The following is a 26,298-nucleotide window of genomic DNA, read 5'->3' on the forward strand; positions in this document are numbered from 1 at the left end:
CTAAAGCGCACTCAGAATTCTGGGCAGTTGTAGAAACAAACAGCGCATGTGCTTCATTCTGTCTTTCGGATCCCAAGGCGCATGTGCATTGCTTTTGCAAGCTCTTGGAACACAGCGCCAGTGCATTGTTTTAGCTAGCTCTCGGAACACACGGCGCATGTGCGTTGCTCTAGGTAGCCCGTGAAACTCACAGCGCATGTCCGTTGCCCTGGGTAGCCCAGGTAGCCAAAGTGGCTTCCCGACGGGCCCCTGCGGTTTGGGAGGGACTGAGAGACCCAGGGCCCTGCCTGGGTTCTGAGGGAAGCGGCTATGAGAGCCGTCCTGACGTGGAGAGATAAAGTGGAGCAGTGGTGAGCCGAGGGGAGGCCCAGAAGGAGGGCGGGAGTTGCAGGGGCTGGAGACGGTTGAGAGGAGCCTTTTTGGTTACCCAGGACCCTAGATCGGGATCCGGGATTAGGGGAAATGGGGGAAGGTGGGAGAGAGGGAGGAGGCAAGGGAAAAGTGGAGAGCCTTGGCCTCCCCAGCTCGACTCTCCTATTGCCCGGTACTCCCTCCCCTCCCTGGGCCTCAGCCTCCCCATCTGTAAAATGACCCATAGCCACCTCCCAGCCACCATCGGGCTCATCCCTCGTGGGATGGACACTCTGGATTCCTAGTTTCCCCTTTTCCTTCCCTCCTTACTAGGGCATATGCCCATTCCTCCAGTAGAATGTAGGGCCTGTGCGGTTAGGGGATCTGTCCACCAGGATACGTCAGTGAAAAGAGCCTTGGGGTGACAGCTAGGTAGCTCAGTGGATTGAGAGCTAGGCTTAAGAGACCGGAGGTCACTGGTTCAAATTTGACCTCAGACACTTTCCAGCTGTGTGACTCTGGGCAAGTCACTTAACTCCCATTGCTTAGCCCTTACCACTCTTCTGTTTTGCAATCAATACATGGTATTGATTCTAAGACAGAAGGTAAGGGTTAAAAAGAAAAGAGCCTTGGAGTTAGGAGAGATCTGTGTTTGAATCCCATCTTCCATACTTCTCAGTTTGATGACCAAGGGTGTGTCTCTTAACTTTCAACTTAAACTCAGTTTGCTCATCTATAAAATGGCACTGATGAAATAATGCATATAAAGTTCTTTGTATCTTCCCTAGGGCCATGGACAATGGTGCCTCAGCTAAGGCATCATTTCTCTCTCCTTCAAGATGCTTTTCCTAAATCCCTCAGTTGTTGATGTCCATCTTCCCCCGCCATTGTCATATTTTGTTGTTATTTTAAATTTAAACCCTTATCTTCTGTCTTAGAATCTACACTGAGTATGGATTCCAAGGATGAAGAGTGGTTAAGGGCTAGACTGTTAGGGTTAGTGACTTGTCCAGGTTCACACAGCTAGGAAGTGTCTTGAGGCTAGATTTGAACCTAGGACTCTCATCTCCCTTCTTGTGTGGCTTTTGTATTTACTTATCTTTGTACTTGTTATTTCCTCTAATACAATATAAGTTTTCTGAGGGCAGGACTTATTTTATTTTTTGGTTGCTGTATCTCTAATGCCTAGCACAATGCCCCTGGTACTTAGTAGGTGCTTAAAAACAATAGTTAATTGTTGAATTGAATTTTACATTTTTATATAAATGTTATTACCATATTTGTAACAAGGACAGTGCTTTGCCTATTCCTTCAGACAGACAAGACCTTTAATAAAGATTGAGTAGAATTGAATTAATTTTCCCTGATATCCCTTTAATTACATTATCTATAGAGCTGGAAGAAGGCATTTATTTACCTATCACAAGGTTTGTAAGGCAAAGCTTTCATAGTATCAAATGCACATTGCCATAATTGCAAGATAAATACCTAAATGATATGGAAAGTAGAATTTTCTGGCAGTAAAAATACTAATAAAGAGTAATATTAAAAAGTGTCCTGTGTTTTGTGCCATGGGAAGATCTTATTCTTTTTCACTTGTGTTTTGTTGTTTTGATCTTTGTGATCCCATTTGGGGTTTTCTTGGCAGATACTGGAGTAGTTTGCCATTTCCTTCTCCAACTCATTTTACAGAGGAGGGAACCAAGGCAAGCAAGGTTAAGTGACTTACCCAGGGTCACACAGGTAGTGTCTGAGGTTGGATTTGAACTCAAACCTTCCCAATTCCAGGCCTGGTACTCTATCCATTGGGCTAAAGCACAGTTGTAGCTGTTATCTTTTTTGATTCTTATAATCAAATATAATCATAACATGGTAGATACAGTTTAAGATTTGACTTAACTAGTGTGACTGGGTAATTCTGGACATGCCTCTGTAGACCTTTCTGACCTTCAGGCAACTCTAAGTCTTATCTAATAAATTATAGAAAATCAGAGACTACTTCAGTCAAATCTTTGTATTGTAAAAACAAATATTATCCTCATGTAACTAACAAGAAAGGCAACTGAGTCATAGTGGTGAAGTGACTTCTTAGTCACATGGGGAGTAAGAGCCATGCCACAGAATCATAGTTCAGAACCGTAAGGGATCCTAAAAATCATCTCTTCCAACTTTCATTTTATTGATGGGGAAATTGAGGCTCAAAAAGTTTACATGACTTGTATGTGATGGTACAAGGAATAAAAAAGGAGTTGAGATTCAAACCCAGCTCTTACAATCCCAAATAGTGTATTCTTTCTTCTATACCAAAATACCAAATTAGTTTCCTCTAAAGACATTGCTTTGATTCAAATCTATTCACAACAAATATTTATTAAGTCACTTACTATGTGCAAGGTACTGTGCTAGATGTTAGAGATACAGAGGCAACTTAAACTGTTGCATCTGCCTGTGGGGGCTCACTTTTTCCTAGGGATGAAGCTTGTAAGTAAATGTGAAATATATACTAAATGCATACAAAGTAAATACAAGTGCTGCTCGGGTTGAGGCATATTCTGCTGTACATGGCTCATCTTTGGAGCTGCAGATACTCCCATGTGCCTCTCAGACTGATGTCATTGGGACTTTGAATTCCCACACCATTGATCTGACACCTGATGCTTGCCCTTTAGTTCAGCCAAAAAGTTCTGCTTATTATGGATTACCTTAACTCATGCCCTTTCTTTTATCTGAAAAAGATTTCTGTTTTCTCTCTAAATGATATTTCTTCCTTAAAAACACAGCTGACATTCTTGTGTAATTCTAGTTGCCTCTACAACTGCCAGAATTGATGTATAGCTGTGATTTAAAAAAATGTTTATTTTGTATTTTGATCACATGTGCCCTTTGTTTATTGTGCCTTCCCTATTAAATTCTAACTGCCTCAAAGATAAGCACTCTTCACTGAAGAAAACTTCACCACTACATTTAGTTCTGTAGTGGACAGTCCTATTACTAATTTCTAAGCAAGTCATTTTGCCACTCTGGGCTTCAGATTACTCTTTTAAAATGAAGGAGTTGGATTAGTTAATTTCTAGGCCATTTTCATCCCTAACCTAACATTCTGTGACCTTTTTTCTGTGACAAACACATGCTGGATACATTTTGTTGGGCTATGTCAGATTGTGAGGGTGGGTTGAAGAAGCTACTAGGGGATATATTTGACAATACTATTTATGAGCATAGGATAGGAAAAGAGTCTATTTCCCTCTAAGGAGTATGAATAAAAAAGTATATTAATTTAAAACTGAAATGGATTCAACTGAAACAATCCATGTACTTTTAGATATGTAAGGCCATTCAACCATAGAATAAATGGCTTTGTAAAATAGTGAAGTCCCTGTATTTCACAGTATTTTGGTGAAGCCTGGATGACTTGTCAGTTCATTGCTGAGAATTTATATGTTGATCTTACTGTTGGGAATCTCACTCAGGTTTGAAACCTCTGACTCAGTTTCTTTCTTCTCCATCAAGCCTCTACATCTCTCACTTTATAAGCCCCACATTTCTAGTATGCTTCCTTCTTCCTCTTTTTCTTGCTTTGCCTTCATTCTGGTTCAGGCCCTCCTCACCTCTTGCCAGGACTATTGGAAGAATCTCCTACATGACTTTTCCTGCCTCCAGGCTCTTCCTCTTCCATCCATCTCTTTCCCAACTGCCAAAATAATGTTAGTTTCCTTCATGGTCTCCATATTCAAGCCAAACTGGATACACAGGGGCTTCTGAGCTCCTATATTCTATCTGGTTTTGTATATGCATGTACTTATTAATTTCCATCTATTAAAACCCTTAAATCTTGGCTCAGGAGCTATCTCCTCCATGAAGTTTTTCCTGATTCTCCCAGATGAAAGTACTTTATCTCATTTCAAATATCCTCTATTACTTTATCTGGATCCTTATTTTGTGTCATCACTCTCTTCCTTGTATCAAATCTGCATATGTATCATTTCCCAACAGGTTGATATAAGCAGAGTCTTATTATTATCTTTTCATCTCCAGCAGTTAGCATAGTGTTGTATAGGGTAGGTGCTTAATAAAATACTTGCTGTGTTGAAAATCAGGGGTGAGATTTTGTTCTTACAAAGCCCAAGCAGAGGCTAAAAACTAAAAATTTTGAGTTATTTTTATAGACTCTGATCAGTCTGCCTCTGATCTTTTAGGAGAGAAAGTGTCTCTCCTAGCTATAGATAGGAGTCTAAATCAAGAAGATGTAGATTTCTTGATGATGCAGCAATTCAGAATGCTTTTAGTTATTCCAGAGAGTTTGGTGAAATAAGCCAGGTGTGCTGTATTCCTGGAGTTGGTTACTGATGATGCCCCAGGCAGGTAGATTTCTTGAGCTCAAGAGTCTTGAGCTGCAGGAGGGTTGAAGCCAATTGAGTATTTGCACTAAGACCTGCACTAGTATGGTAAACCTCTGGGAATTGGGGGCTACTAGGCTGCTGAAGGAAGGGAAGAGTGGCACAGGTAAGAGATGGAGCTAGTGCCAATCAGTAATGGGATTAGACCTATGAGTATCTATTGTATTACTTCTAGCCTAGATGAGAAAGACAGAATCAGTATCCCTGCCCTCTAAAAAGAAATGAAAAAGATAAAGCCCATGTGACAATTATTTCTTAGTGAAAACCAAGCTATATATCACTTTTGGGAAAAAGGAAAAGGCAAAACCAAGCCTTTCCAATACAGAGTGCTGTCATCTAAAAAGTTTGGAAGGTACTGCAGTCATGCTGAACAGATCACCTGATCTTTGCAAGGTTAGTAAAAAGAATGTTGATTTTTGCTTGGTGTGATAATGCATATTTGTCATTCCAACTACTATAGGCTAGTTGATTTCCTGAGCTAAGGAGTTCTGAGCTTGTAGTAGTTGTGCCATTCAGGGTGTCAGGACTAAGTCAGCATCACAACAGTGAGCTCCTAGGAGAGGGGATTGGCCCAGGTTGGAAACAGCTCCAAGATCATTGAGTATTGGGATTATGTGCCAGGTTTGATGGTAGTCAGTTTTTTGCAAGACTAACTGAAACTATCAGGACCTCATTTTTGTCATCTATATAAAATAGAGGATTATCATTGCCTGTATAAGGAGATGATTCTTCTAGAGATTGTGAATATATCTATATGTGGGCATGTTGTCATCCTAATAGCAATAGTTTAGCACACTATAGTTAAAATTGTTTAAAACTATCACATGCATAGTGTTTCACATTCTCATTTGATTCTGCACTCTGCGAGATTGGTTGTGTAACCATTATCATCCACATTTTACCTATCAGAAAACAGATTTAAAGGTATTGAGTTAGGTAGTCAGTCACAGAGCTTCCCTGTGGTTTCAAAGACCAATTGAGGCCTCACCTTACACCCTTGGATCATCAGAGGGTGACCTCATTGGGGATGCATAGAATCTACTAAAGGATGTTGGAGGATTCTCAGGAAAATGAACCCTGGCCTAGCACAGAACAGCAGAGAACAACCTCTTTAGCTAAGAGATATCAGGGTCAAAAAAAACTAGTGCTAGGACAAGCTCTAGTAGCCAGAATTCAACAACTGCCAGATTGATTAAATATCTATTAAGTGAGAAGTATCTGTTCTGTGTAAGGTACTGTGCTAGCTGATGGGGATACCAAGACAAAAAACAAATAAGAAATAGCCCTTACCCTTTAAGGATCCTATATTCTATATACAATAGGACTCACTAGCTAGGCAGAGATGGACATTACTCTTATCTTCATTAATAGCCTGGTCTTCTGAGAAGCATAGGGTGGAGAAGGAATGAGGGAACAATGAACTCACACAGCCTAAATGTTATTTTTTGTATTGTTTTAATTCTGATATAGCAAGTCCATCAATTTAAAATGGATATTACTTATTTTTGTTCCCCATTAGGCCTTATAGTTGATCACAGAGCTTCACTGATGTCTCTATTAGGTTTTATAAGAAGATTGTTAGTACCTATAAGATCAATAAAAACCAGATCACCTGATCTGGTTAAATTTTTTTTTTATTCTTACTTTCTGTCTTAGTAGCAACCCTTTTTAAAAAAACAAACCAAAAATTCCTTCTATCTTATAATTAATACTATCTATTGATTTCAAGGCAGAAGAGCAGTAAGGGCTAGGCAATGGAGATTAAGTGACTTGCCCAGAATTATACAGGTAGGACTTGCCTGAGGATAGATTTGAACTCAGAATCTTCCATCTCTGGGCTTGACACTATCTTCTTCATGTTGTAACTTTTAAATTTTTAGTAGCATATCACTCCGATACTCTTTTTCACTCTACTAATCTAAATGACTCTCCATCAAATATAAAGCAATATACTTACATGTTCTGTATGCATCTCAGTTCCCAATATGTCCAAAATAGAGCCTATATTTTTACCCCAAAGGGATCTGTTTCAAACTCCAGTAGAGATTGTTTAATTTATTTTATTTATATCCTCAGTGTTTAGCACAACACCTGGCACACAGTAGGTACTTAATGAATTCTTATTTATTTATTTCTGCTAAGGGTATCATCATCCTTCCAGTTTGCAGCCTGAGAGTCATCTTTGACTCTTATCTCTTCTCATTTTCCATATCTAATCAGCAGCCAGGTCTTATTGATTCTGTGTCTGCCTCATACCTGTCCTGTTCCCTTCACGTAAACAATCTCTCCCCTGGTTTAGGCCCACCCCCACTGCCTCCCATCTAGACCATGTCATTGACCTCTTAATTGGGCTTTCAGTTTTTCCTGTCTCTAACTCATCTACTACTTATTTTTGTTCCCTGTTAGGCCTTATAGTTGATCACGGAGCTTCACTGATGTCTCTATTAGGTTTTATAAGAAGATTGTTAGTACCTTAGTTAGCAAACTGAAACCTAGAACAGAGAAACCTAGTATTACTTCCTTACTTTAAAATCCTCAGTAACTCTCCATTGCCTCTGGTGTGTAATAGAAACAGCTTCATTCTCACCTATCTTTCTAGTCCTACTTCATGCTATTGCTCTTCACTTGCTTTCCTTTCCAGATAAACTGCCCTACAAAGCTCTTTACTCGCTGGACATGGCATTGCATTTCCTGCTTCTATTGATACTCTGACAGCCATTATACTCTCCTCAACCAGAAACTTTCTTTCCAAAATATTAGTCTCGTCAAGCAAAACAAATCAACATAATATCGGCCCTTTTTCAAGATGTGTGCCTCATTCAACTTACACAGTCTACACCTCTGAGGAGGTAGGGGGCATGTTTCATGTAGTCCTTTGAGGTCATCACATGGATTAGCATTCTAATGCCTTTCATGGTTGTTTTCTTTACATTATTGTGGTCATTATGTAAATTATTCTCTGGGTTATGTTTACTTTTTTCCTATTATCAGTTCATACCAGTCTTCCCAATTTTCTTTAAATTTTTCACATTTGGCATTTCTTATGGTGCAATAACATTCCATTATATTCAGATTCCACAGTTGGAGAATTTTCTAATTGATGGGTACCTACTTATCTGTGCCTAAATGTCATATTACTGGATCAGAGGGAATGTTTAGTGATTTTCTAAGTATAATTTCAAATTGTTTTCCATGTCATTTTGAACAATTTACAACTCTAACAATGAATTGGTGTGCCTGTTTTAATAGTCCCTTTATCATCTAGCTGCCATCTATCTATATATTTATATCTAGTTATCATTTATCTGTGCATTTATATCTATCAGTCTGTATATCTATCATCTGTCTTATTCCTTGAAATTGTTTGTAGCTCTAAGATTTTATCCTGTGCATATGAGAGTCCCTTGAGCCCTGTGAGGCACCTTCGAGGTAGGAGATCAGGGCTCTCCCCTTAGCTGTGCTTCTTCACACTGTACAATCTTGACAAAATCTCTTCACCTCCATAGACATTCCCCAACATGTAAAATGAGGAGTTGAACTCTAGGTCTCTTCTGATTTAAAATCCTGTAACTATAATTATCTGCATAGATTCTATCCCTTTGGTTCATGAGTTTTAGAGAGGGCTATTTGTTTAATTTTTCTGGATCCAGCAGAGGGTTAGGTGATTTTAGAACAGGGACTCAACCCTTTTTTGTGCCATAGACTCTTGGGCAGGCATGGGAAGCCTGTGGACCCCTTCTCAGAATCATGTTTTCAATACAATAAAATTTATAGGAAACCAATTATATTGAATTATGCTTATCAGAATATTTTTTAAAAAGTTCACTGACCTTAGATTGAGAACTCTTTTTTTACATAATGATGAATTGATCATAATTAAGCATCTTATAAGTACCCAGTACTTTGTGCTCCTTAGAAGAAAGACATTATATAATGTAATATATTGAATTTCCATCTTTCTTAGTCTCTTTTGCAGTATCTGTATACTGTCTCCTACATGTGAATGTATTCTAGGACTCTATCCTGAGCTCTCTCTTCTGTCTCTGCACTCTCTTTTGGTGAATTCATTAGTTCTGATTGGTTCAGTTATCACTTCTATGCTGTTGACTCCCAATTCTATATGCTGGCCATCTAATGCCCAATACGCATCTTAAATTCAATATTTCAAAGTCAGTATTTATTATCTTTCCTCACTATACCTGTCCATCCTTATTTCTCTTTTTCAGTCCAGGGCAACACCACTTCTTTTAGTTGCTGAAGTTCATTGTGTAGGAGATATCCTTGACACTCTTACTTTAACCCACTCTCCCCCTATATCCAGATGGTTTTAAAATCTCATTGGTTCCACATGCTCAGTGTCTCCTATCTCTTTCTCTCTGTTCACACCATAATCATCCTAGCCCAGGTCCTCATTGCTTCAGGATTATAATTGCAATAACTCCCTAACTGATCTCCCTGCATTCAGTTTCTACCCTTCTTAGCCCATCCTTCAAACATCTGCCAAGCTGATATTCTGAAAGCTCAGGTCAGACTTTATAACCCTTCCTAGTAAAGAAGCTTAAGTGGTTCCCTATTGCCAATAGAATGAGAATAGGCTTCTCTTATCGGTATTTAAGCCTGTCACAGTGTGGTTCCAGCTAATCTTTCCAAACAATTATATGTTAGTCCCCTTTACCCATTCTCTGTTCCAACCAAACTGGTCTCCTTGCTCTTCTTTGTACACCTTTTATGAAGGCTACACAACTTACCTCGTTTACCTTTCTCTTCTCTACCTTTTGAAGTGCCTATCTTCCTCTAAGGCTCTATTCAAGTGTCTTCTCTTTCAAGAAGGCCTTTCTCCAGTTTTAGTGCCCTTCCCTTGTATTCATTTTATTTTAATTAATTAAATTTATTTTCAGTTAACTCAGGCTTTTGCTACCCTCCCTTCATCATAGAAGGCATCATTTGGCAAATGGATATGTATATATATGTCTTTTGTGTTTACATTTTCAGTTCATTTTATGTATGTGAATATTATCAAGTTATTTTTCAATCATTAAATCTTTAACCATATACAATATTTGCTTGGTTCTACTCATTTCACTATTCATTATCTTATGAAGTTCTTTCCAAGTTTTTAAAAAAATTAACCTGCTCAAACAAGGGGAACATAGTGCACAGTAACAGCAGTACTGTGTGATGATCAACTGTGACAGACTTAGACACTTTCAACAATACAATGATCCAGGACAATTCTGAGGGACTTATGACAAAGGATGCTATCCACCTCCAGAGAACTATTAGAATCAGAATGCACGTCAAAGCATACAATTTTTCACTTTAGTTTTATTTGGAGGTTTTGTTTTTATATGGATATTCTCTAAGAAAAATGAACAATAAGGAAATATATTTTGCATAATAACCCACATCAAATTGCTTGCAAATTGCTTTTTTTTTTAAAGACAGCACAAATTTAATGTCAAAGTGTTTGAATTCAAGTACAGAAATTAAACAACACATGATTTCAACATTAAAAAACCATAACACTTATTCCAACTACTATACACTGAATATCACAAACTCAAATGAAATAACTAGAGCAACTCAATAAATTAACAGTAAAAATTATGATAATTTCTATAACAAGTATTTTATTAACTAAAATACTTATAATGATTTTCAAGGACCACAATAGTAAATTGTTTTTTATTTACTACTAAATAAAATTTACTTCTTAATCTTTTTTCCCCATCATTCTCTGGCCACATAATGGTTAGATGCTTCTGGTTAAATAACTGTTTTAATCTCCAACACTGTAAGTGATCCTTGGTAACTAAATCTAATGTAACTAATGTCTGCATGTGTTACAATATTAAAGATATGCTGGTCAGCAAAGAATTATTTGAAAAACATTTAACATAAACCACTGGGTTCTACTGCCCACTCTTAGATCAGGAATTGGCAATACTTAAAAATCCAAAAATTTATAAAGAATATTAGTGTACTGAACCCTAATTCAAGGGAAACCACTGCTTAGCTCTGGGAAAAAGGGGGGAGGGAAGAGAAAGAAGGAGACAATTTGGATCATAGAACTTTGGAAAACTTATATAGAAATTTATTATTTAATGTAATTGGTAAAATAAAATATCTTAATAATAAAAAAAACTAGCTTGCTCATCATTTCTTATGGCACAGTAGTGTTCCATTACAATTACATACCCCACAGTTTGTTTAGCCATTCCCCAATTGATAAGCATCCCCTTGATCTCTAGTTCTTTGCCATCACAAAGATTGCTGCTTAAATATTTGGAATATATAGGTTTGTTTCCTTTTTCCCCTGATCTTCTTGGGAAACAGACCCAGCAATGGTATTGTTGGGTCTAAAAGTATATACGTAGTTTTATAATTCTGGGTGTAATTCCAAATTATTTTCTGAAATGATTGGATCAGTTCACAATTCCACTAATACTGTACCACTATCCCCATTTTTCCACATCCCCTCCAACATCTGCCATTTTGCCCTTTTTTCATTTTTGCCAATCTGATATGTTTGAGATGATATCTCAGAATTGCTTTGTTTTGCATTTTTCTAATCAGTAGTGACTTTAGAGTATTTTTCATATACTTATATATGGCCTTAATTTCTTCCTCTGAAAATTGTTCTCTTGCCATTTATCAGTTAGAGGATGACTCTTATTCTTATTTATTTATTATTATAAAGTTGATGAAGTTCTCTCTGCATTTTAGTTATGATACTTCTATCTGAGAGGCTGTCCTTGTTTTTATTTTATATATTTTCTGCATTTACTTCTGTATGAACATGTATGTATGGAGTGTAATCTTAAATGCAGTCTCCTTAGTTCTTGGCATGTAGAGGGTGCTCAGTATTAATGTTTGTTGACTGATTGGTTATATAATATAATTTAATCCTCAGATGTGAGTTGATCAATTAACATATTACTAAAGGAATAAAATCAAGAATATTTTAGAAAAAAAATCATTCTAATATCCAAAATTTATAGAGATTTGACACAAATCTTTAAGATTATAAATGCAAAAAAAAGGTTAAAGGATATAAAGAAATAGTTCTCAGAGACATGTAAGTTAGAAGCATTTATCTAAAATGTGTTCAAATTTCTTCCTCTTGCAGAAAAGCAAATTCTACCAAATCTTAGTTATAATAGGATCATATTTGTAGAAACAGAAGGACTTCTGAAGCCATTTGGTATAGCCATCCATTTTACAGATGAGGACTCTGAGGTCCAGAAAAAATAAGTGACTTGAACCAGGTTTTATGAGTCACATCAGAGGTAGCCTTACACTCATTAGATAAGCAAAGGTGGTAAAATATAGAGAAATTAAATATTGGTGGGGATATGGGGAAAACTGGCACATTAAGTTACTGCTGCTGAAGTGATGAATTGATCTGTTATACAAAAGGATTTGGGATTTTTTTTTGCAAGAAAAATTACAAAACTATTTTAATGCTTTGATTCTACAATTCTTGCAATTATATTTACTCCAAGGAAAGTACTGACAGAAGTACTTATACTAGCACTATTTACAATAATAAAAAGTTGAAATGAACAATTGGAAACAAGCCATATGCCCAGTGATTGGGGAAGAGCTGAAGAAATTGTGATATAAAATCGTTTTATGCATCAATACATTCTAAGACCTTTTATGTAAGTTGAAATCACACATAGTAGCAAATTCCATCATTTAGTATTTCTTATAGGAACATACTTGGACACTTTACAACTTTTCTTAGGCTTATCAGAACTACCAGCATCAATAATAACTAAATAACATTAGTGAAACAAAGAGAAACACTTCTCTGACACTGACATAACTTACAACAAGAGAGAATTCCAGATGAAGACTGATCCAGGAGCTAATGTTTGGAGCAAAACAATGTAATGACTCATAATAAAGCTTCTCAGAATGAGAATGAATGTGATTGGGTAAAGTGCTATGAGACTGTGCCATTAGGAAAAATAGTGCCGTTTTAGTGTGTGATTAAAAATGTTTATTTTGTGTATTTTTCTGCCTTTATTTTTTTTATTGTCAATCACATATACATAAATTTGTGTATCTTGAGTTTTCATAAAATGAGGTCCTACTGTATTCAGGTAATGGATTATTACTCTATTTGACCCAATTATACCACTGACTAGTGTATTTATATTTATATATATTTATTTATAACAGTATTTATAACAGCTCTTTTTTGATAAACAAAGATTGAAAATTCAGGGAATTTCCTGTTGCACCATGGCTAAACAAATTGTTGTATATGACTATAATGCAATAAAACTTCTATAAGAAATGATGAAATGGATGGTTTCAAAGGGAACTAGAAAAATCTACATGATTTTTCTGATGCAGAGTAAGTAGAACTAGAACAATTTCTACAGCCATAACAACATCAAAAAACTCTGAAAGATTTTAGAACTTTGATCAACAAAATAATAAACCAAGAATCCAAGAGAATGAAGGTAAAACATGTCCTTCATGATTTTTTTTTTCCTGGTAGAGGTCAAGAGGTGATGAAGTGAAAATGCAAAATGAGACATATAGTTCAGATATAGCTAACATGGGATTTGTTTTGATGGACTCTGCAGCTAGGTATTTAGAGTTTATTTTAATATTTTTTAAAAATTTGCTTAAAGGACATGCCAAAATACTAAGATCAATAAAATGCTAAGATTAGCACTAAATAAATACTAAGATTAATAAAATGCTTGAAATAATTGAAAAAAACTTAATTGGACAAAATTGATATTATATATACTTTAATTTTAGCAGATAAGAGAATACTTAAAGTAACAGGTTTCATGTACAATTACTAGTCACAATTATTTATGCAGTTATACTTAGCTGTGTTTGAGGATTATATGTTGTGGAGGATTCTGTTGTGGATATGCTGGGGTTTTGTATTATGTATCTAAAAATTTATTGATTAAAAAAGAAAGTAATTAGGATAAGATGAGAAAAGATATCAATAGACCAATATTTCAACTATTTGATAAAACATTAATATTTATTATAATAAAACACCTATTCATATAAATACTTTTCTCATTTAGTAGAATTATTATAAAAAGCTACGTGGAAACAGTAGATTTTATATATTTTATGTATTTTATATATAAAAAGTTGCTTCAGATCCACATTTTAAATAATATTGTATCCCAATGCCTTCTTTCAAATAGGTTCTCAAAAATGTTTGTTGTGTATGCTTATTGATAAAATGTGGAGATGAAAGAAAGTTGAGCTTTTTGTCAATTGGAATATGTTATAAATAGTGATAATAATGGTGGCAGTAGTAGTGGGGATCTGTTGTACTTTGATATCATGTATTTCTACATATTTGACATATGAGATTTCTATCCTAATAATAAATTATTATAATATATTTAGCTAATGGGAATAGTATTGCTAAATTACTATATTCAACTGAACTATGAAAACAATAACAATGACAACCAACTTTAAAAGTACACCTACCAATTCACATGGATTTTCAACAGCCAGTTCTTTCATATTTCTCAAACTGTATTATGTAAATACTGTAAATTGCCAGTATCCTGGGCTGCCATAAGTTGTCACTGACCAGGTGGAGCTGTGGATTTATGACAAACTGCAGAACCTGGTAGTAATGAAGTAGGCAGTGAAGGAGTAGTAATTGACTGGAATTTGAAGCCAAATCTTGCTCTTACTGTAGTTTTTTCTTGAGGTAAAGACAGCATTTGATAATGGAATTGAAATATTTTTTCCAGACCATTGACAGACCTCACTATTTGGGTTCATAATCTTCCTTTTGTCTTGTCTCCTGTTTAGTATATATGACCTTGCATTTAAGCCCGACGGAACTCAGTTGATTTTGGCTGCAGGAAACAGATTACTGGTAGGATTTATTCAGCATTTCCTTTTATAAAGTGCTTTTTCTTTCCTTCTCCTAAGTGCTCCTAAAATGTGACCTTTTTTGAGATTAAAAGGGCAGAGTGGAAAAATCAATTAGTACTTTTTAATGGAGATGGAAATGGGTTGTTTAAAACAGGTAGGTGGAGAATCAAATAGGATCCTGTAAAATAATATTTTCATGTCACTCATTAATCTTTCTGCTATGAGATAACCAGGTGCAAATAGAAAATTACTAATCCAGATTGTACATAAGTATAGGTTAGAAGCATCTAATTTTTTCCCCCCTGGGAAGAATTAAAGTAACAGGGCAGGAAGGGGCTCTGAGAGTTCATGCATCTGTCATTGTGACAGCTCTCAGCCATAATTGTGCCCAGTTGCTCTAGGAGCAGAATTTGTTCAGTTTTTCAATGCATGTTAAAGATCATATACTGGTATAAAAATTCCTTTTTGGAGAGTTCTTTATGTTGAACTGAATTCTTCCTTTCTGTTTAACCCAAATCTTTTATATGATACTTTCTCCCTCCTTTAAAAAAAAAAAAAGAATGTATTTCCTCTTGTTCAGCTTTCCCTGGAAATGGTGTAATTAAGTTATGTATAATAGCTATATATCATTAGAAACTACAGTTAAATTAATTGCTCCCTCTTATTTCCTTTCCCAAGCTAAACAATCCATGCTCCTTTAATGTTTCATTTTTTAAAAGTGGATTTTTATTGATTTTGTTTTTTTTCATCACCTGTATTTCCTCTTGTATCTTTGCCCTGTCTTCCCCTAAGAGAGCCACCCTTGCACAAAGAATAGAAGAAGAGAAAAAGGACACATTGACCAAGTGCTCTTTATCCTTTGATGTTAACCACTGGATCCTTGGGAGTTTTCTCACCATTTATTTTTTGAGGGGGAATGCCTCCCTCAAAAACTGACCTTTTCCAAGGTTTAGTTAATTCATTTTGTCAAGGGCATTGTATCCACAGAAACTCAGGCAAACCATGTCAGGGAAATTCCTTTGCTCTCTGAGACCCTCATGATTCCCAGTCTAAAATACCTGACCTTGGAGACTACCCTCTTTTGATTTCCCCATTGAGTTAAGATAAAAACCCCAGAATGGAGGCATTGAGGAGAAACTTTCTGGTTGTTTCACTTATGCTGTCTTGCTGACAAAAGATTTACCTCCTTGTTATTTCACTAATAAATCTTTCTCTTTTTGCTTTTGAGCCAAGTTTTGGAGTCTTGCATTCTTGCAGAAAGGTATCCTTCCTGAACCTAAGGGGTGCACTTCTACCCCACAACAATTTCAGCAAACGAGTATTAACTCTCCACCCCCACCTCATGACTGGGATCTGCCCTTAAGAGGATGTGATTGGGCCATGATTATCATGAAATCAGAGATGCTCTAAGTGTCAAAATTAATGAAATTGTTTTATACTCGCCTTTTGAAAAAGGAATAGTGTAGAATCACCTGAACCTGTTCAAGTGATGCCCCAACAAGAAGTTTCCTCTGAGGGGGCCCTCCTCTTTTCCCCTCTTCTCCCTATCTCTTCCCTTTCCTCTCTGTCTCCTTCCTCTTCTCTTGCCCTGTCCCATTTTATAGAAGCTATATGTTACCCATGACATATATAAGTCAGCATGCTAATGAGAGGTAGCTGATATGAAAAGAGGACCAGCCTAGGTGTCATCCATCCAGTCTTTGAGTCTTTTAACCCTCATGTCTGTGATATCTCATTTTACATCTAATGGGATAAATAAACCTTTCATTTACTAACTAGCCCAGGTTTAAGACTGAGGTCACATGGTGTGGTTGGTAGGGCTCTGGGCTGTTTTTCACTTCTGAAATGTCCCAGATCTTTAACCCCCATTTTAGTTTCCTGGGGATGAGGGGACCTTCTCCCTTTCTGTCATAGAGGCCTTTGTAAGACTTCAGGCTTTCTTTTGCTAGCACTATTTGCTCGGGTCAGCATAATTTGAAGAGCATGAATCCCCTCCATTTTAAAGAAGAGCTTCATCAGCTCCTTTTCCCTTTCATTTCTTGTTGGCCACCAGCACCAAAGGTTCTTTGAATGTTGTTTTAAAAGACCTGAGTATTGGGGATGCTAGTGGGTCACTCCAGTGCTTCAGGACTAATGTTTCCACCAATGAAAGAATTGTTTCTCTATTGGATTGTGAGCTCCTTGAGGACTGTGAGGGTTTGCATTTTTGTTTTGTGTCTCCAATCCCTAGTGGGTCCATAGGAAGTGTTTGTTGCTATTGTTTATGGAGCCCTTCATTTTACAAGAGCTAATGTCACTTCTTTTTCTTCTCTAGGTTTATGACACTTCTGATGGAACCTTAATTCAACCCCTAAAAGGACACAAAGACACTGTATATTGTGTGGCCTATGCCAAGGATGGTAAGGGGCCCTGTGGGGCTATAGCTTCTCTCATCCTTCAGAACTTAGTGAAGTCAGCATTTTAGGAAAAAAACCAATTGCCCTCACACATGACCTGTGAGGTTTGTTTCTTGTATTTCATTACAATGATAAAACCAGCTTTCAGGGATGACAATTGCATGTTTTTTCCCCAACCATTCAGTATCGTGCTCCCTTTCAGATTGTTTAAAAATGGATTCCTCAGTGCCTTCAACACTGTTCTGCCCTAGTTCTCTTCTGTGCATTTGGCCCAGTCTCATTCTCTTCCAAATTTCATTTTTAAAGTGCCATTTCTGCTTCTTATTGAGTCCATCAAGAACTGACAGCAAGAATTCTGCTCCTTTGCAGGCCCTAGTTAAATCTTCTTTACCACTTCTAATCTTCTGCAATATTTTAAGAATGTCTATATCTGAAACGAATATTTCCTCAAAGTCCCCATATCTGTCCAGTTGGTAAGAAGATCAAGTACTAGCCAGCTGAGATGACTCCTGGGCACCGTTGGCTTCCCTATTATAGTAATTATTACAAAGAAGAAAAAGGGAAATGGATTTTTAGGTCAAGTTGGGTCTGTTGGAATTGCCCATAATGGCTTTTCTCTTCTTTTCTTTCTTTGAGTTTGATGTTGATCTTGACCTTTGTTCTAACTTTACAGAGAGAGCTCACTTAGAAATGACTCCTCTGTGGTTAACAAGTCCTCTACTGGCTTTTAAGTTTTAGTCATTTTCTTTTTTGTGCTAACCTTACTTGTAATCTCTTTCCACTCTATCCTGGAGGAAGGGCCTTACGATGTATAGATGTAAGGCTCCTGGGTAGTCCACAAGCTTGGACCTCATTTGCTGCTTAGTCATGAACCAATTTTTCCATCTGTTTTCCCAGGTCCACCTTCTCATTGAAGTTGCTTAGTGTCAGTTATCTCTTGACTTGGTTTATAAGATCATGAAGATCTTTGTTCTCTCTGTCCTCTGCCACAATTGCTTGGCCTTATCCGACCCAATTCAGCAAGCATTTGTTAGGAGGCTACTGTGGGCAGGTAGAGAGGGTGCAGAAGGGAAAAAATCATTGCTGTTTTCAAGCTGTTGCCATGGGGGTCATAATTCACAGAGCATGGGACCTGGAGTCAGGAAGATCCACTAGCAGCAAGACTTCTCTGCTTGCCTCAGTGTTAGCATCTGTAAACTGGGAATGATGACAGCATTGACCAACCTCCCTGGGTTTTTGTGGGGACCCCCTGAGATAATCATTGTAAAGTGCTTAGCAGACAGCAGATGATTCATACCTGTTTGTTGGTTATCTGGGAGAGATGATGTAGTACCCCACAATTGGCTTAAGGAAATCAGTTGCAACCACTCCTTTATTGTTTTCTTTAGGAAGAACCAAGACCCATCCTTCTACTTAACTGCAACTTGCTTATTATGCATTCTAGTTTTATTTATATTAAGAATATCTGTATGGAAATGGTTCAATTCCTCTAGAAGCATGTACATTTACTCATCATTGGACAAGAATCTCATGTCTATAGTGTGATAGTTAAACTAATGAATGTAGCCAGTCTAGAAACTATACAGTTCTCAGCACTGTCTTGTTCCCTTTTCCACTATTCTGTTACAGTCACTGTGGAAGCAAAAGGAGGTTTCACAGACCAACAGGCCATTGTGGATTTTTTTTTGTCTCATGGTTCGGCATGTCCAAAGACAACTTCATGTGATGCCCAGTATTAAACCTAGTCCTCAGAAAGCCAAGTTCTCTTGCTGGGTGTGTGCTCAAAATGTTTCTAGTGTGGTTTAGAACTACCATTAGTCCTCTGCTGACTTAGCTTCTAGAACACTGGGATCCCTCCAAAGGATGATAAAGCTTTAGAGTTGGCCTTTTGTTATGTATTAGGGATAGGCAGCATTAGGAGAAGTGGAGGAAGACCTGGGTTTGGAGGCAAGATAAGGGAGCAAATTCTATTTCCTTTAAATACTTCTTGTGTGACTGTAGAAAATCATTAGCCTCTCTGGGCCTCAGTCTCTTCATTTGTACAAATGAGGGTTTGGGATGCTTTGTGAGCTTCTTTCCAACTCTTAAATCTTTTAATCTATGATTCTTTTTTTTTTTGTATTTTATTGTAATACAAAACACACTTCCATAATCTATAATTCTTTTTTGTATTTTCTTTCTTATCTTTTTTTATTCAACTCCTTCCTCCCCTTCCCATACTATAGAAGACAGCATCCTGCAAAACAGGTAGATTACATCTTTTTTGTTTCCTTTTCTCAATTCATTCTCTGGAGGTGAACATTCACAAGTTAATATTCTTCAAATATTAAATTTGTAGCTGTATATAATGTTCTTTTGGTTCTATTCATTTCATTCTTCATTATTCCATGTAGTTCTTTCCAAATTTTAAAAAATTAATCTGCTCATTATTTCTTATGGTACAGTAAGTGTTCCATCACAGTCATCATTTTACAACTTGTTTAGCCATTCCCCAATTGATGGATATCCCTTGATTTCTAGTTCTCTGCTACCACAACAAATGCTGCTGTAAATATTTTGAAACACATAGGTTCTTCTCCTTTTTCCCTGACATTCTTGGGAAATAGCTTCAGCAATGGTCTTGCTGGTTCTAAGTACATATATATATATATATATATATATATATATATTTATATTTATATATGTATATATATATACACCTAAGCATAAATATATACAGTTTTATGGCTCTCTGGGCTTAATTCCAAGTTGCTCTCCAAAATGGTTGGATCAGGTCACAATTCCACCAACTATGTATTAGTATCCCCACTTTCCCACATCCCCTTCAAAATGTGTTATTTTTTTCCCTTCTAGATTCTTTATTGTGTTGAAGAAAAAAAAATGGCATGAAAGACAGTAATATCAGTCAGAGAAGGTCAGCCAGTCCAATTTGGACTGAATGATAATCCCCATTAGGACATACCCGATATTTGTTTGAAGACCTTTCATCTATTTGTGATGCAAGGAGGCATCAAAGGATTCTTAGAAAGATTTTTTACTTGTGCTGTCTCTCTGACCATTCACATTCATGTGGCATGACTGCTGGAAGAGGGGTCATCAGATGGTAGACTAGAACTAGAAAGGCCCTCAGAGAGCATCATATCCCATTTCACAGATGAGGAAACTGAGGCACAAGAGAGGTTTCCTGACTTGCCCAGAGTCATGTAGCTAGTAAAGGGCAGAGGTAGGATATGAACTTTTGTCTTCCTGACTCCAAGACCAGCAATCTGCCTGCTTTTTAGGGGATCTCTGGTTCTTCATCATTTGTGATAAATGTTGGTGCCTAGGTTTCAGTTGGCTTCTCTAGGGTCTTGAATACTACTAAATGAAATGATGATGAAATATTCCATTCAATAATATTCCTTGTGACCTTTCAATAAAATCCAACAACTATTTATTAAGTATCATAAGGTAGCCTTTTGTTTGGTTTTGATTCTTTTATTTATAGTGAGAATGTTAATATTGATCCAGTTCATTTCTTCCAGAAGTAATAATCACTTTTATACATACTATATTCTGGGTAAATTAGGGTAGCAGATATTTCCAGACTTTGTCTTTTTACCTCCCAGATGGAAGTGTTCTTTCCTTCCTCATACCTCTCCCATTACTTTGTTCAGAGTTCTTGTTCACCCTGTCATATTTTCTGCCTTCTGCTAATTTGTATTTGTGTCCTCACTAGGAGTGTCTAAGCTCTTTGCAGCAGAGATTATGTCTTTTTCACTTTTCTGGCCTGTGTGTGGCTCATGGTATCTGCTTCATAAATATTTCTCCTTGAATTGAGGAGTACAGGCAATAAATGTCTTAAGAGTCAAGCTGGAGGTAAGACCAGAGTGAGCTAAAAAGAATTGAGGAAGACTTTATTGAGGAGGGGGGAGTCTTGTATTGGTATCTGTAGGATGGGTAAGATATACAAAGGAGGAGAAAGACAGAACATTTCACATAAAGGGAATAGTTCAGGTTTGAAGGTAGGGTTCAGTCTGACACAGGGAGGGGAGTGTTAGGAGATATCTTGGATAGACTGTGGGTTTGTGACCTTCTCAGGGGGGCTATCACTTGGAGGTGTTTGTTGTCATTGATGGTGCTGTAATATATGCTTAAATAGTCCCTGCCCAAAGAAAGCACCACTCTCTAGAAGTCCCTATATATTTGGTTGACTGCTGGTTTCTGTAGAGGAAAGAGGCCCTTTCTGAAACAATTTTGCTTAGGATCCCAGAATATAAACTTATTCTACTTGAGATGGTTGTTTAAAACAAACATGAATTAATGTAGAGGGTTTTTCTTTTTGAAAAAAATTTAGGTAAGCGTTTTGCTTCTGGATCAGCTGACAAAAGTGTTATCATCTGGACAGCAAAACTAGAAGGTATTCTGAAATACACGTACGTAATCTTTTTTAAAAACTAATTCTTCCTTATTGAATGATTGTAGCAAAAGACCTTTAAATCTGACACAAAATTATTTTACTCTAAAGGACAGGCATTTGAAATTAATTGTGTGTGTGTGATGAGATGAGCTTCCTATACACTGAGAGTACATCTAGGAACAGAGATGAAGCATCCAAGATAAAAAATCAAAATGGAGACCTGAGATGTAGTTAATACCCAACATAGTTCACTGTTAGGCATTCCCAGTTTTCAGTCATTCATGTACTTATCTCGTAATTGGAATTTGATAGTCTTTCTTTCAGTATGTTCTTCCTATTCCCACAACCTCTACAGAGTAGCAAACACTTGGTCAAACTTGGAAAGTGTCTTGGGGACTCTAACTTTGAGACAGTCTCTAGGCCTAGTATTGGTTGGGTTCTGAAAAGCAGGGTATGATCTAGGATGTTGTTCTTGCTTTGAGAACTCTTTGGTAGGGACCACTGAAATGTGATGTGTGTGTATATGTTTTCTTCCAGACACAATGATTCCATACAGTGCGTTTCCTACAACCCTGTTACCCACCAGCTGGCATCTTGTTCCTCCAGTGACTTTGGTAGGTTGACTTTCCCAAAGTTTTGCCCTTGAGTGACTGACTGTACAACTGTGAATCAGGAGTGGGTTTAAAACCCCCAAATCCAATGATGGTGTGTTCACTGTTACTTCTCCACCCCAACATAATTTCTGAACTAGCCAAACACTGTTGAAAAGTATCTTTTAAAAATGTGTTGAGAATAGGAAGGATTCTTGAAAGAGGATGATTCTTATAGGCAGACTAGGATGCCATGGGGAAGGGAGAGGTAACTAGCATGGTGCCCAAAGGAAGGGCACAGATAATTTAAGATATCTGAATTATAGAAGGCATCTCTTTTTTTTAGTACAGTCAACTAATGAATTTTCAATATTTAAGTCAGCATCACAACAGTGATAATAATAGTTAACATTTACATAGTTTTTTTTAAGGTTTGCAAAGCCCATTGCATATATCACCTCATTTGATCCTCACAACAATCCTTTGAAAATGAGAGGATTTGATCAGCCTACTTCAAAGGTCCCTTCCACTCTGAAGAGTTTATGATTCCTTAAATCATTCTGGGCACCAAAAAGCAGCTTAATTTTGTGACCCTAATTCTTATCAGATACATTTTATTTTCTTGTAGTAATTGTTTAGAATTTGGCACAATTCAGCCAAGCCTTATTGTTTATTTTTGTCTTCCCTCTCTCAAGGCTTGTGGTCTCCTGAGCAGAAGTCTGTCTCCAAACATAAATCAAGCAGTAAAATCACCTGCTGCAGGTGAGCCTATGGGGAGGGCCAGGGGGCAGAGAAAGTTCTACCTCAGACATCCTTCTCTGTGCTTTCTCTGTTATTCATCCTCATGGAAAGATGATCAATAAAGATGTTTGTACTTCCTTTGCCAATGAGAGACAGAGAAAGAGGGATGCAGAGCTACATAGACTACCTTTTGGAGTAATTAGCATCCAGAGAGAAGCCTTACTGAGGCTGCAGAAGTTGTCAGGATCATCAAGTCTTAGTGATTTGTGAGAATGAGTTATCCAGAGCTCATTTCACTAAGATCCCTTTTCAGCCTTTCAGTACAGGATTGATCCCATAGGCTTCTTTTCCATATCTCAATATTGACTGGAGAAGTAAAAAAGGACACTAGAATGTGCTTCTCTGTATTTGTACCCTGGAACTAGGAACAGATCAACATTATAGTCCATCTAGATTTTTTTAAATTTTGATTTTATTCTGAACCTTGTTGTTCAGTCATTTTTCAGTCATGTCCAGCTTTGTGTGACCTCATTTGGGATTTTCTTGGTAAAGGACTGGAATGGGTTGCCCTTTCCTTCTCCAGCTTATTTTACAGATGAGAAAACTGAAGCAAACAGGGCTACACAGCTAGGAAGTATCTGGGAACAGATTTGGAGTCAGGAAGATGCATCCAGTTCCCCTTTTTGAACTTGACAAACACCAAATAAAATGGGCATTTCCATATACATAGTAGAACAACAGGTTCCCTTTAGACATAGCTGGATTTTTATGTGTGTGTGAAATATGTAGTGAGTTTAGCCTGTAGTTTTCAATACTTCTTTTCTTCTCTGCTCTACTCTTCATTTCTAAAAGGATGCTTCAGTGAACTCTCTTTTCTCCTCTTTCTTTTTCTCCCTTTGCACTGTATCCCTAGTCTCCACTGGCAGCAAAAAAGAAAACACTCCTAACAAAAAAAGCACAATCAGCCAGACATTTTCCTATGGACTGTGTCCCCAAATATATACCTTCACTTGTGTCATCACCCTCTGCCAAGAGGTACCCAGTGGGTTTTATTCTCAGGCCTTGAAATGCAGAACTGACCATTATAACGTTCAGAGTTCTAAAGTCTTTCCAAATTGTTTTCTTTGTAATCCAACCAGTGATTCTTCATAAAAATCCTGTCAAATTGTCACTTCTCATACCGCTTTGCCTTTGGTTTGTCTCCTTGGTTTCCCTTTCTCTGGGGATTATATGATCAGTTGGACAAATGACGGCCAGTATCTTGCTCTGGGGATGTTCAATGGAATCATCAGCATCAGGAATAAAAATGGTGAAGAGAAAGTGAAGATTGAGCGGCCAGGAGGAGCCCTTTCCCCAATCTGGTCCATCTGCTGGAACCCTTCCAGGTATGAGGATCTGGATAGCTTTCTTCTTTTAAGAAAAGATTTCATAGAAGAGTTAGTCCTTGTTGCCTCCTCCCAGGGCTTTTAGACCTTCTCATAGATCCCTGGTTAGACTCACTAGTTGGTTTAATTTTGAAATAGGCTAGATTAGAATAGAACCCCAGCTCCTCCCAGGTCAAACAAGGCTAAAGATTAAGCCTGAATTAGATTTTTTTTTTTTTTTTGGAGCTGAATAAGTGTGAATCCCTTGTCATTGTCATTGGGTTATTTTCCCTGCCTTTTCACTTTTCTCTAGCTTATTCTTCTATATCCTATGGTATTCCCTGGAGTCTAATTAATAATGCCAGATAGATATGTTTTGGCCTTTTTCCCCCTTTCCTGTTAGCATCTCACTTCAGGTGAGGGTAAACCACTGGTCACGTTATCCTTGTAGTAATAAAGAGTATACTCTTGGCTACCCAAGATCACTGTTAATCCATCAATAAACATTTATTAATCTCCTACTATATGCAGGCACTGTGCTAAGTGCTGAAGATACAAAAAGAGTCATTATTTTCATGCAGTTCATTAGCTTCCATTTGTTGAGAAGCATACTTCTCAAAGCAATGAAATCATATCAAGTGGTTTCTGCGACTATCTATGGGTATACAGAATTTTTTATTAGCCTTTTTTGATTTGGGGCACCAAGTCCCCAAATCCACAGCCAACACTTTCCTTCTAGCCAGGGCATTTTTGAGTCAATGATTGGGATAGGGAATCTTTATAACTTTTTATTTAGATTTTTGCAAATAACATTATCGTGTCAGTCCCAAAACTCACAGGGCCCCTTGAAGGTTAACTGAAAGACACCCAACTTTTCTCAGTTCAATTGCATCAATTTTTTTTTTAGCTCAGTGGTTTTTTGACATGGGCATTGGTGTAAGTCCTTTACCTTGTTTGCACCAGTTTCCTGTTGCTTTCTGAGCTATTTTGTATAACATATGTTCCACTCTATGACTCTGATGTCCATCTCAGAGATCCTGCCTGTTTGATTTTGTGGCCATAGATGACTTTGTGGCTTCAGCATATCATTTTTAATTCATGAAAAACAGGATACTCAGTATACCTGATGCCCACATTCTTCTTGGTTATAGCTCAATCTCCCCATTACCCATTTTGAATTTATAGCTTTAGCATAGCTCTAGCTAATGTGATTGTGAATGAACGATTACTGTCTACAGCCGATGGGAGAGTTTCTGGATGAACAGAGAAAATGAGGAAGCCGAGGAGGTCATTGTCAACAGATATTTTCAGGAAATCCCTTCTGCTTTGAAGTCAGCCGTGTACAGTAGTCAGGGTAGTGAGGCAGAGGAGGAGGAACCTGAGGAAGAAGAGGACAGTCCCAGGGACGACAACTCGTGAGTGTGTTCTGAGGAGAGCTAAAGTTAGCCCTTCCACAGTGAGAATCCAGACCTCAGTGGGAGAACCCCCCGAGGTGGATGTACTATCTTAGTCACTTCAGGAGGAGGGGGATAAAGGGTTTGTGGGGATGGAAACTCCTATGTTTCCAGAAGATGCCATGTAGCATAAAGAACACACACACACACACACACACACACACACTCTCTCTCTCTCTCTCTCTCTCTCTCTCTCTCTCACACACACACACATACACACACTCTCTCCCTTGCAGTCATGCTACTTACAATTACTGTCATATCTCACCATCTCTGAAAAATAAAGGGGCTTTTAAAATTCTAGGACTTTTTTTTTTTAAACCCTTACCTTCCACTCTTGGTTCCAAGACAGAAGAGTGGCAAGGGCTAGGCAATGGGGGTTAAGTGACTTGCTTAGGGAGTGTCTGAGGTCAGATTTGAACCCAGGACCTCCGATCTCTAGGCCTGGCTCTTGATCCACTAAGCCACCCAGCTGACCCCTTATTCTAGGGCTTTTAGAAATTAGAAGTACTAGGTTTTTAATTTTTTGAGAGTCTGTATTCCATAAACCATGCTCCCCTCTGAAAATCCTTTAGACCTTTTAATTTATAGGTTTCTATGCCATGTTACTATTTCTCAAAAGAATGGACAAAAAAGAAAAAATAAGGATATTATGAGAACCAAATAAATACACTTGTTTATGCAACACAGTCACTGCATTTTTTGGGGAAACAATTAT

At 37.4% G+C, this 26,298-nt stretch overlaps 1 protein-coding gene across 4 annotated transcripts in view; it reads left to right on the forward strand.

Annotated features, from left to right (window-relative positions):
- The first annotated feature begins 68 nt into the window (after positions 1 to 68).
- IFT122 (intraflagellar transport 122) overlaps positions 69 to 26,298 on the forward strand; it is an 80,424-nt gene continuing 54,194 nt past the window's right edge. For 2 of the 4 annotated variants that reach the window (XM_007500255.3, XM_056804687.1), the window contains exons 1-8: positions 132 to 350; positions 14,571 to 14,637; positions 16,951 to 17,035; positions 21,369 to 21,447; positions 21,969 to 22,045; positions 22,717 to 22,783; positions 24,001 to 24,147; positions 25,365 to 25,541. In XM_007500255.3, the coding sequence (XP_007500317.1) occupies positions 310 to 350; positions 14,571 to 14,637; positions 16,951 to 17,035; positions 21,369 to 21,447; positions 21,969 to 22,045; positions 22,717 to 22,783; positions 24,001 to 24,147; positions 25,365 to 25,541 (740 nt within the window). In that variant the 5' untranslated portion in view covers positions 132 to 309. Of the gene's footprint in view, positions 351 to 14,570; positions 14,638 to 16,950; positions 17,036 to 21,368; positions 21,448 to 21,968; positions 22,046 to 22,716; positions 22,784 to 24,000; positions 24,148 to 25,364; positions 25,542 to 26,298 lie in introns of all 4 variants that reach the window. The other 2 variants (XM_007500256.3, XM_056804689.1) reach the window with 2 other exon arrangements.

The sequence above is a fragment of the Monodelphis domestica genome, chromosome 7 (genome assembly GCF_027887165.1).
Source record: "Monodelphis domestica isolate mMonDom1 chromosome 7, mMonDom1.pri, whole genome shotgun sequence".
Taxonomy (NCBI): domain Eukaryota; kingdom Metazoa; phylum Chordata; class Mammalia; order Didelphimorphia; family Didelphidae; genus Monodelphis; species Monodelphis domestica.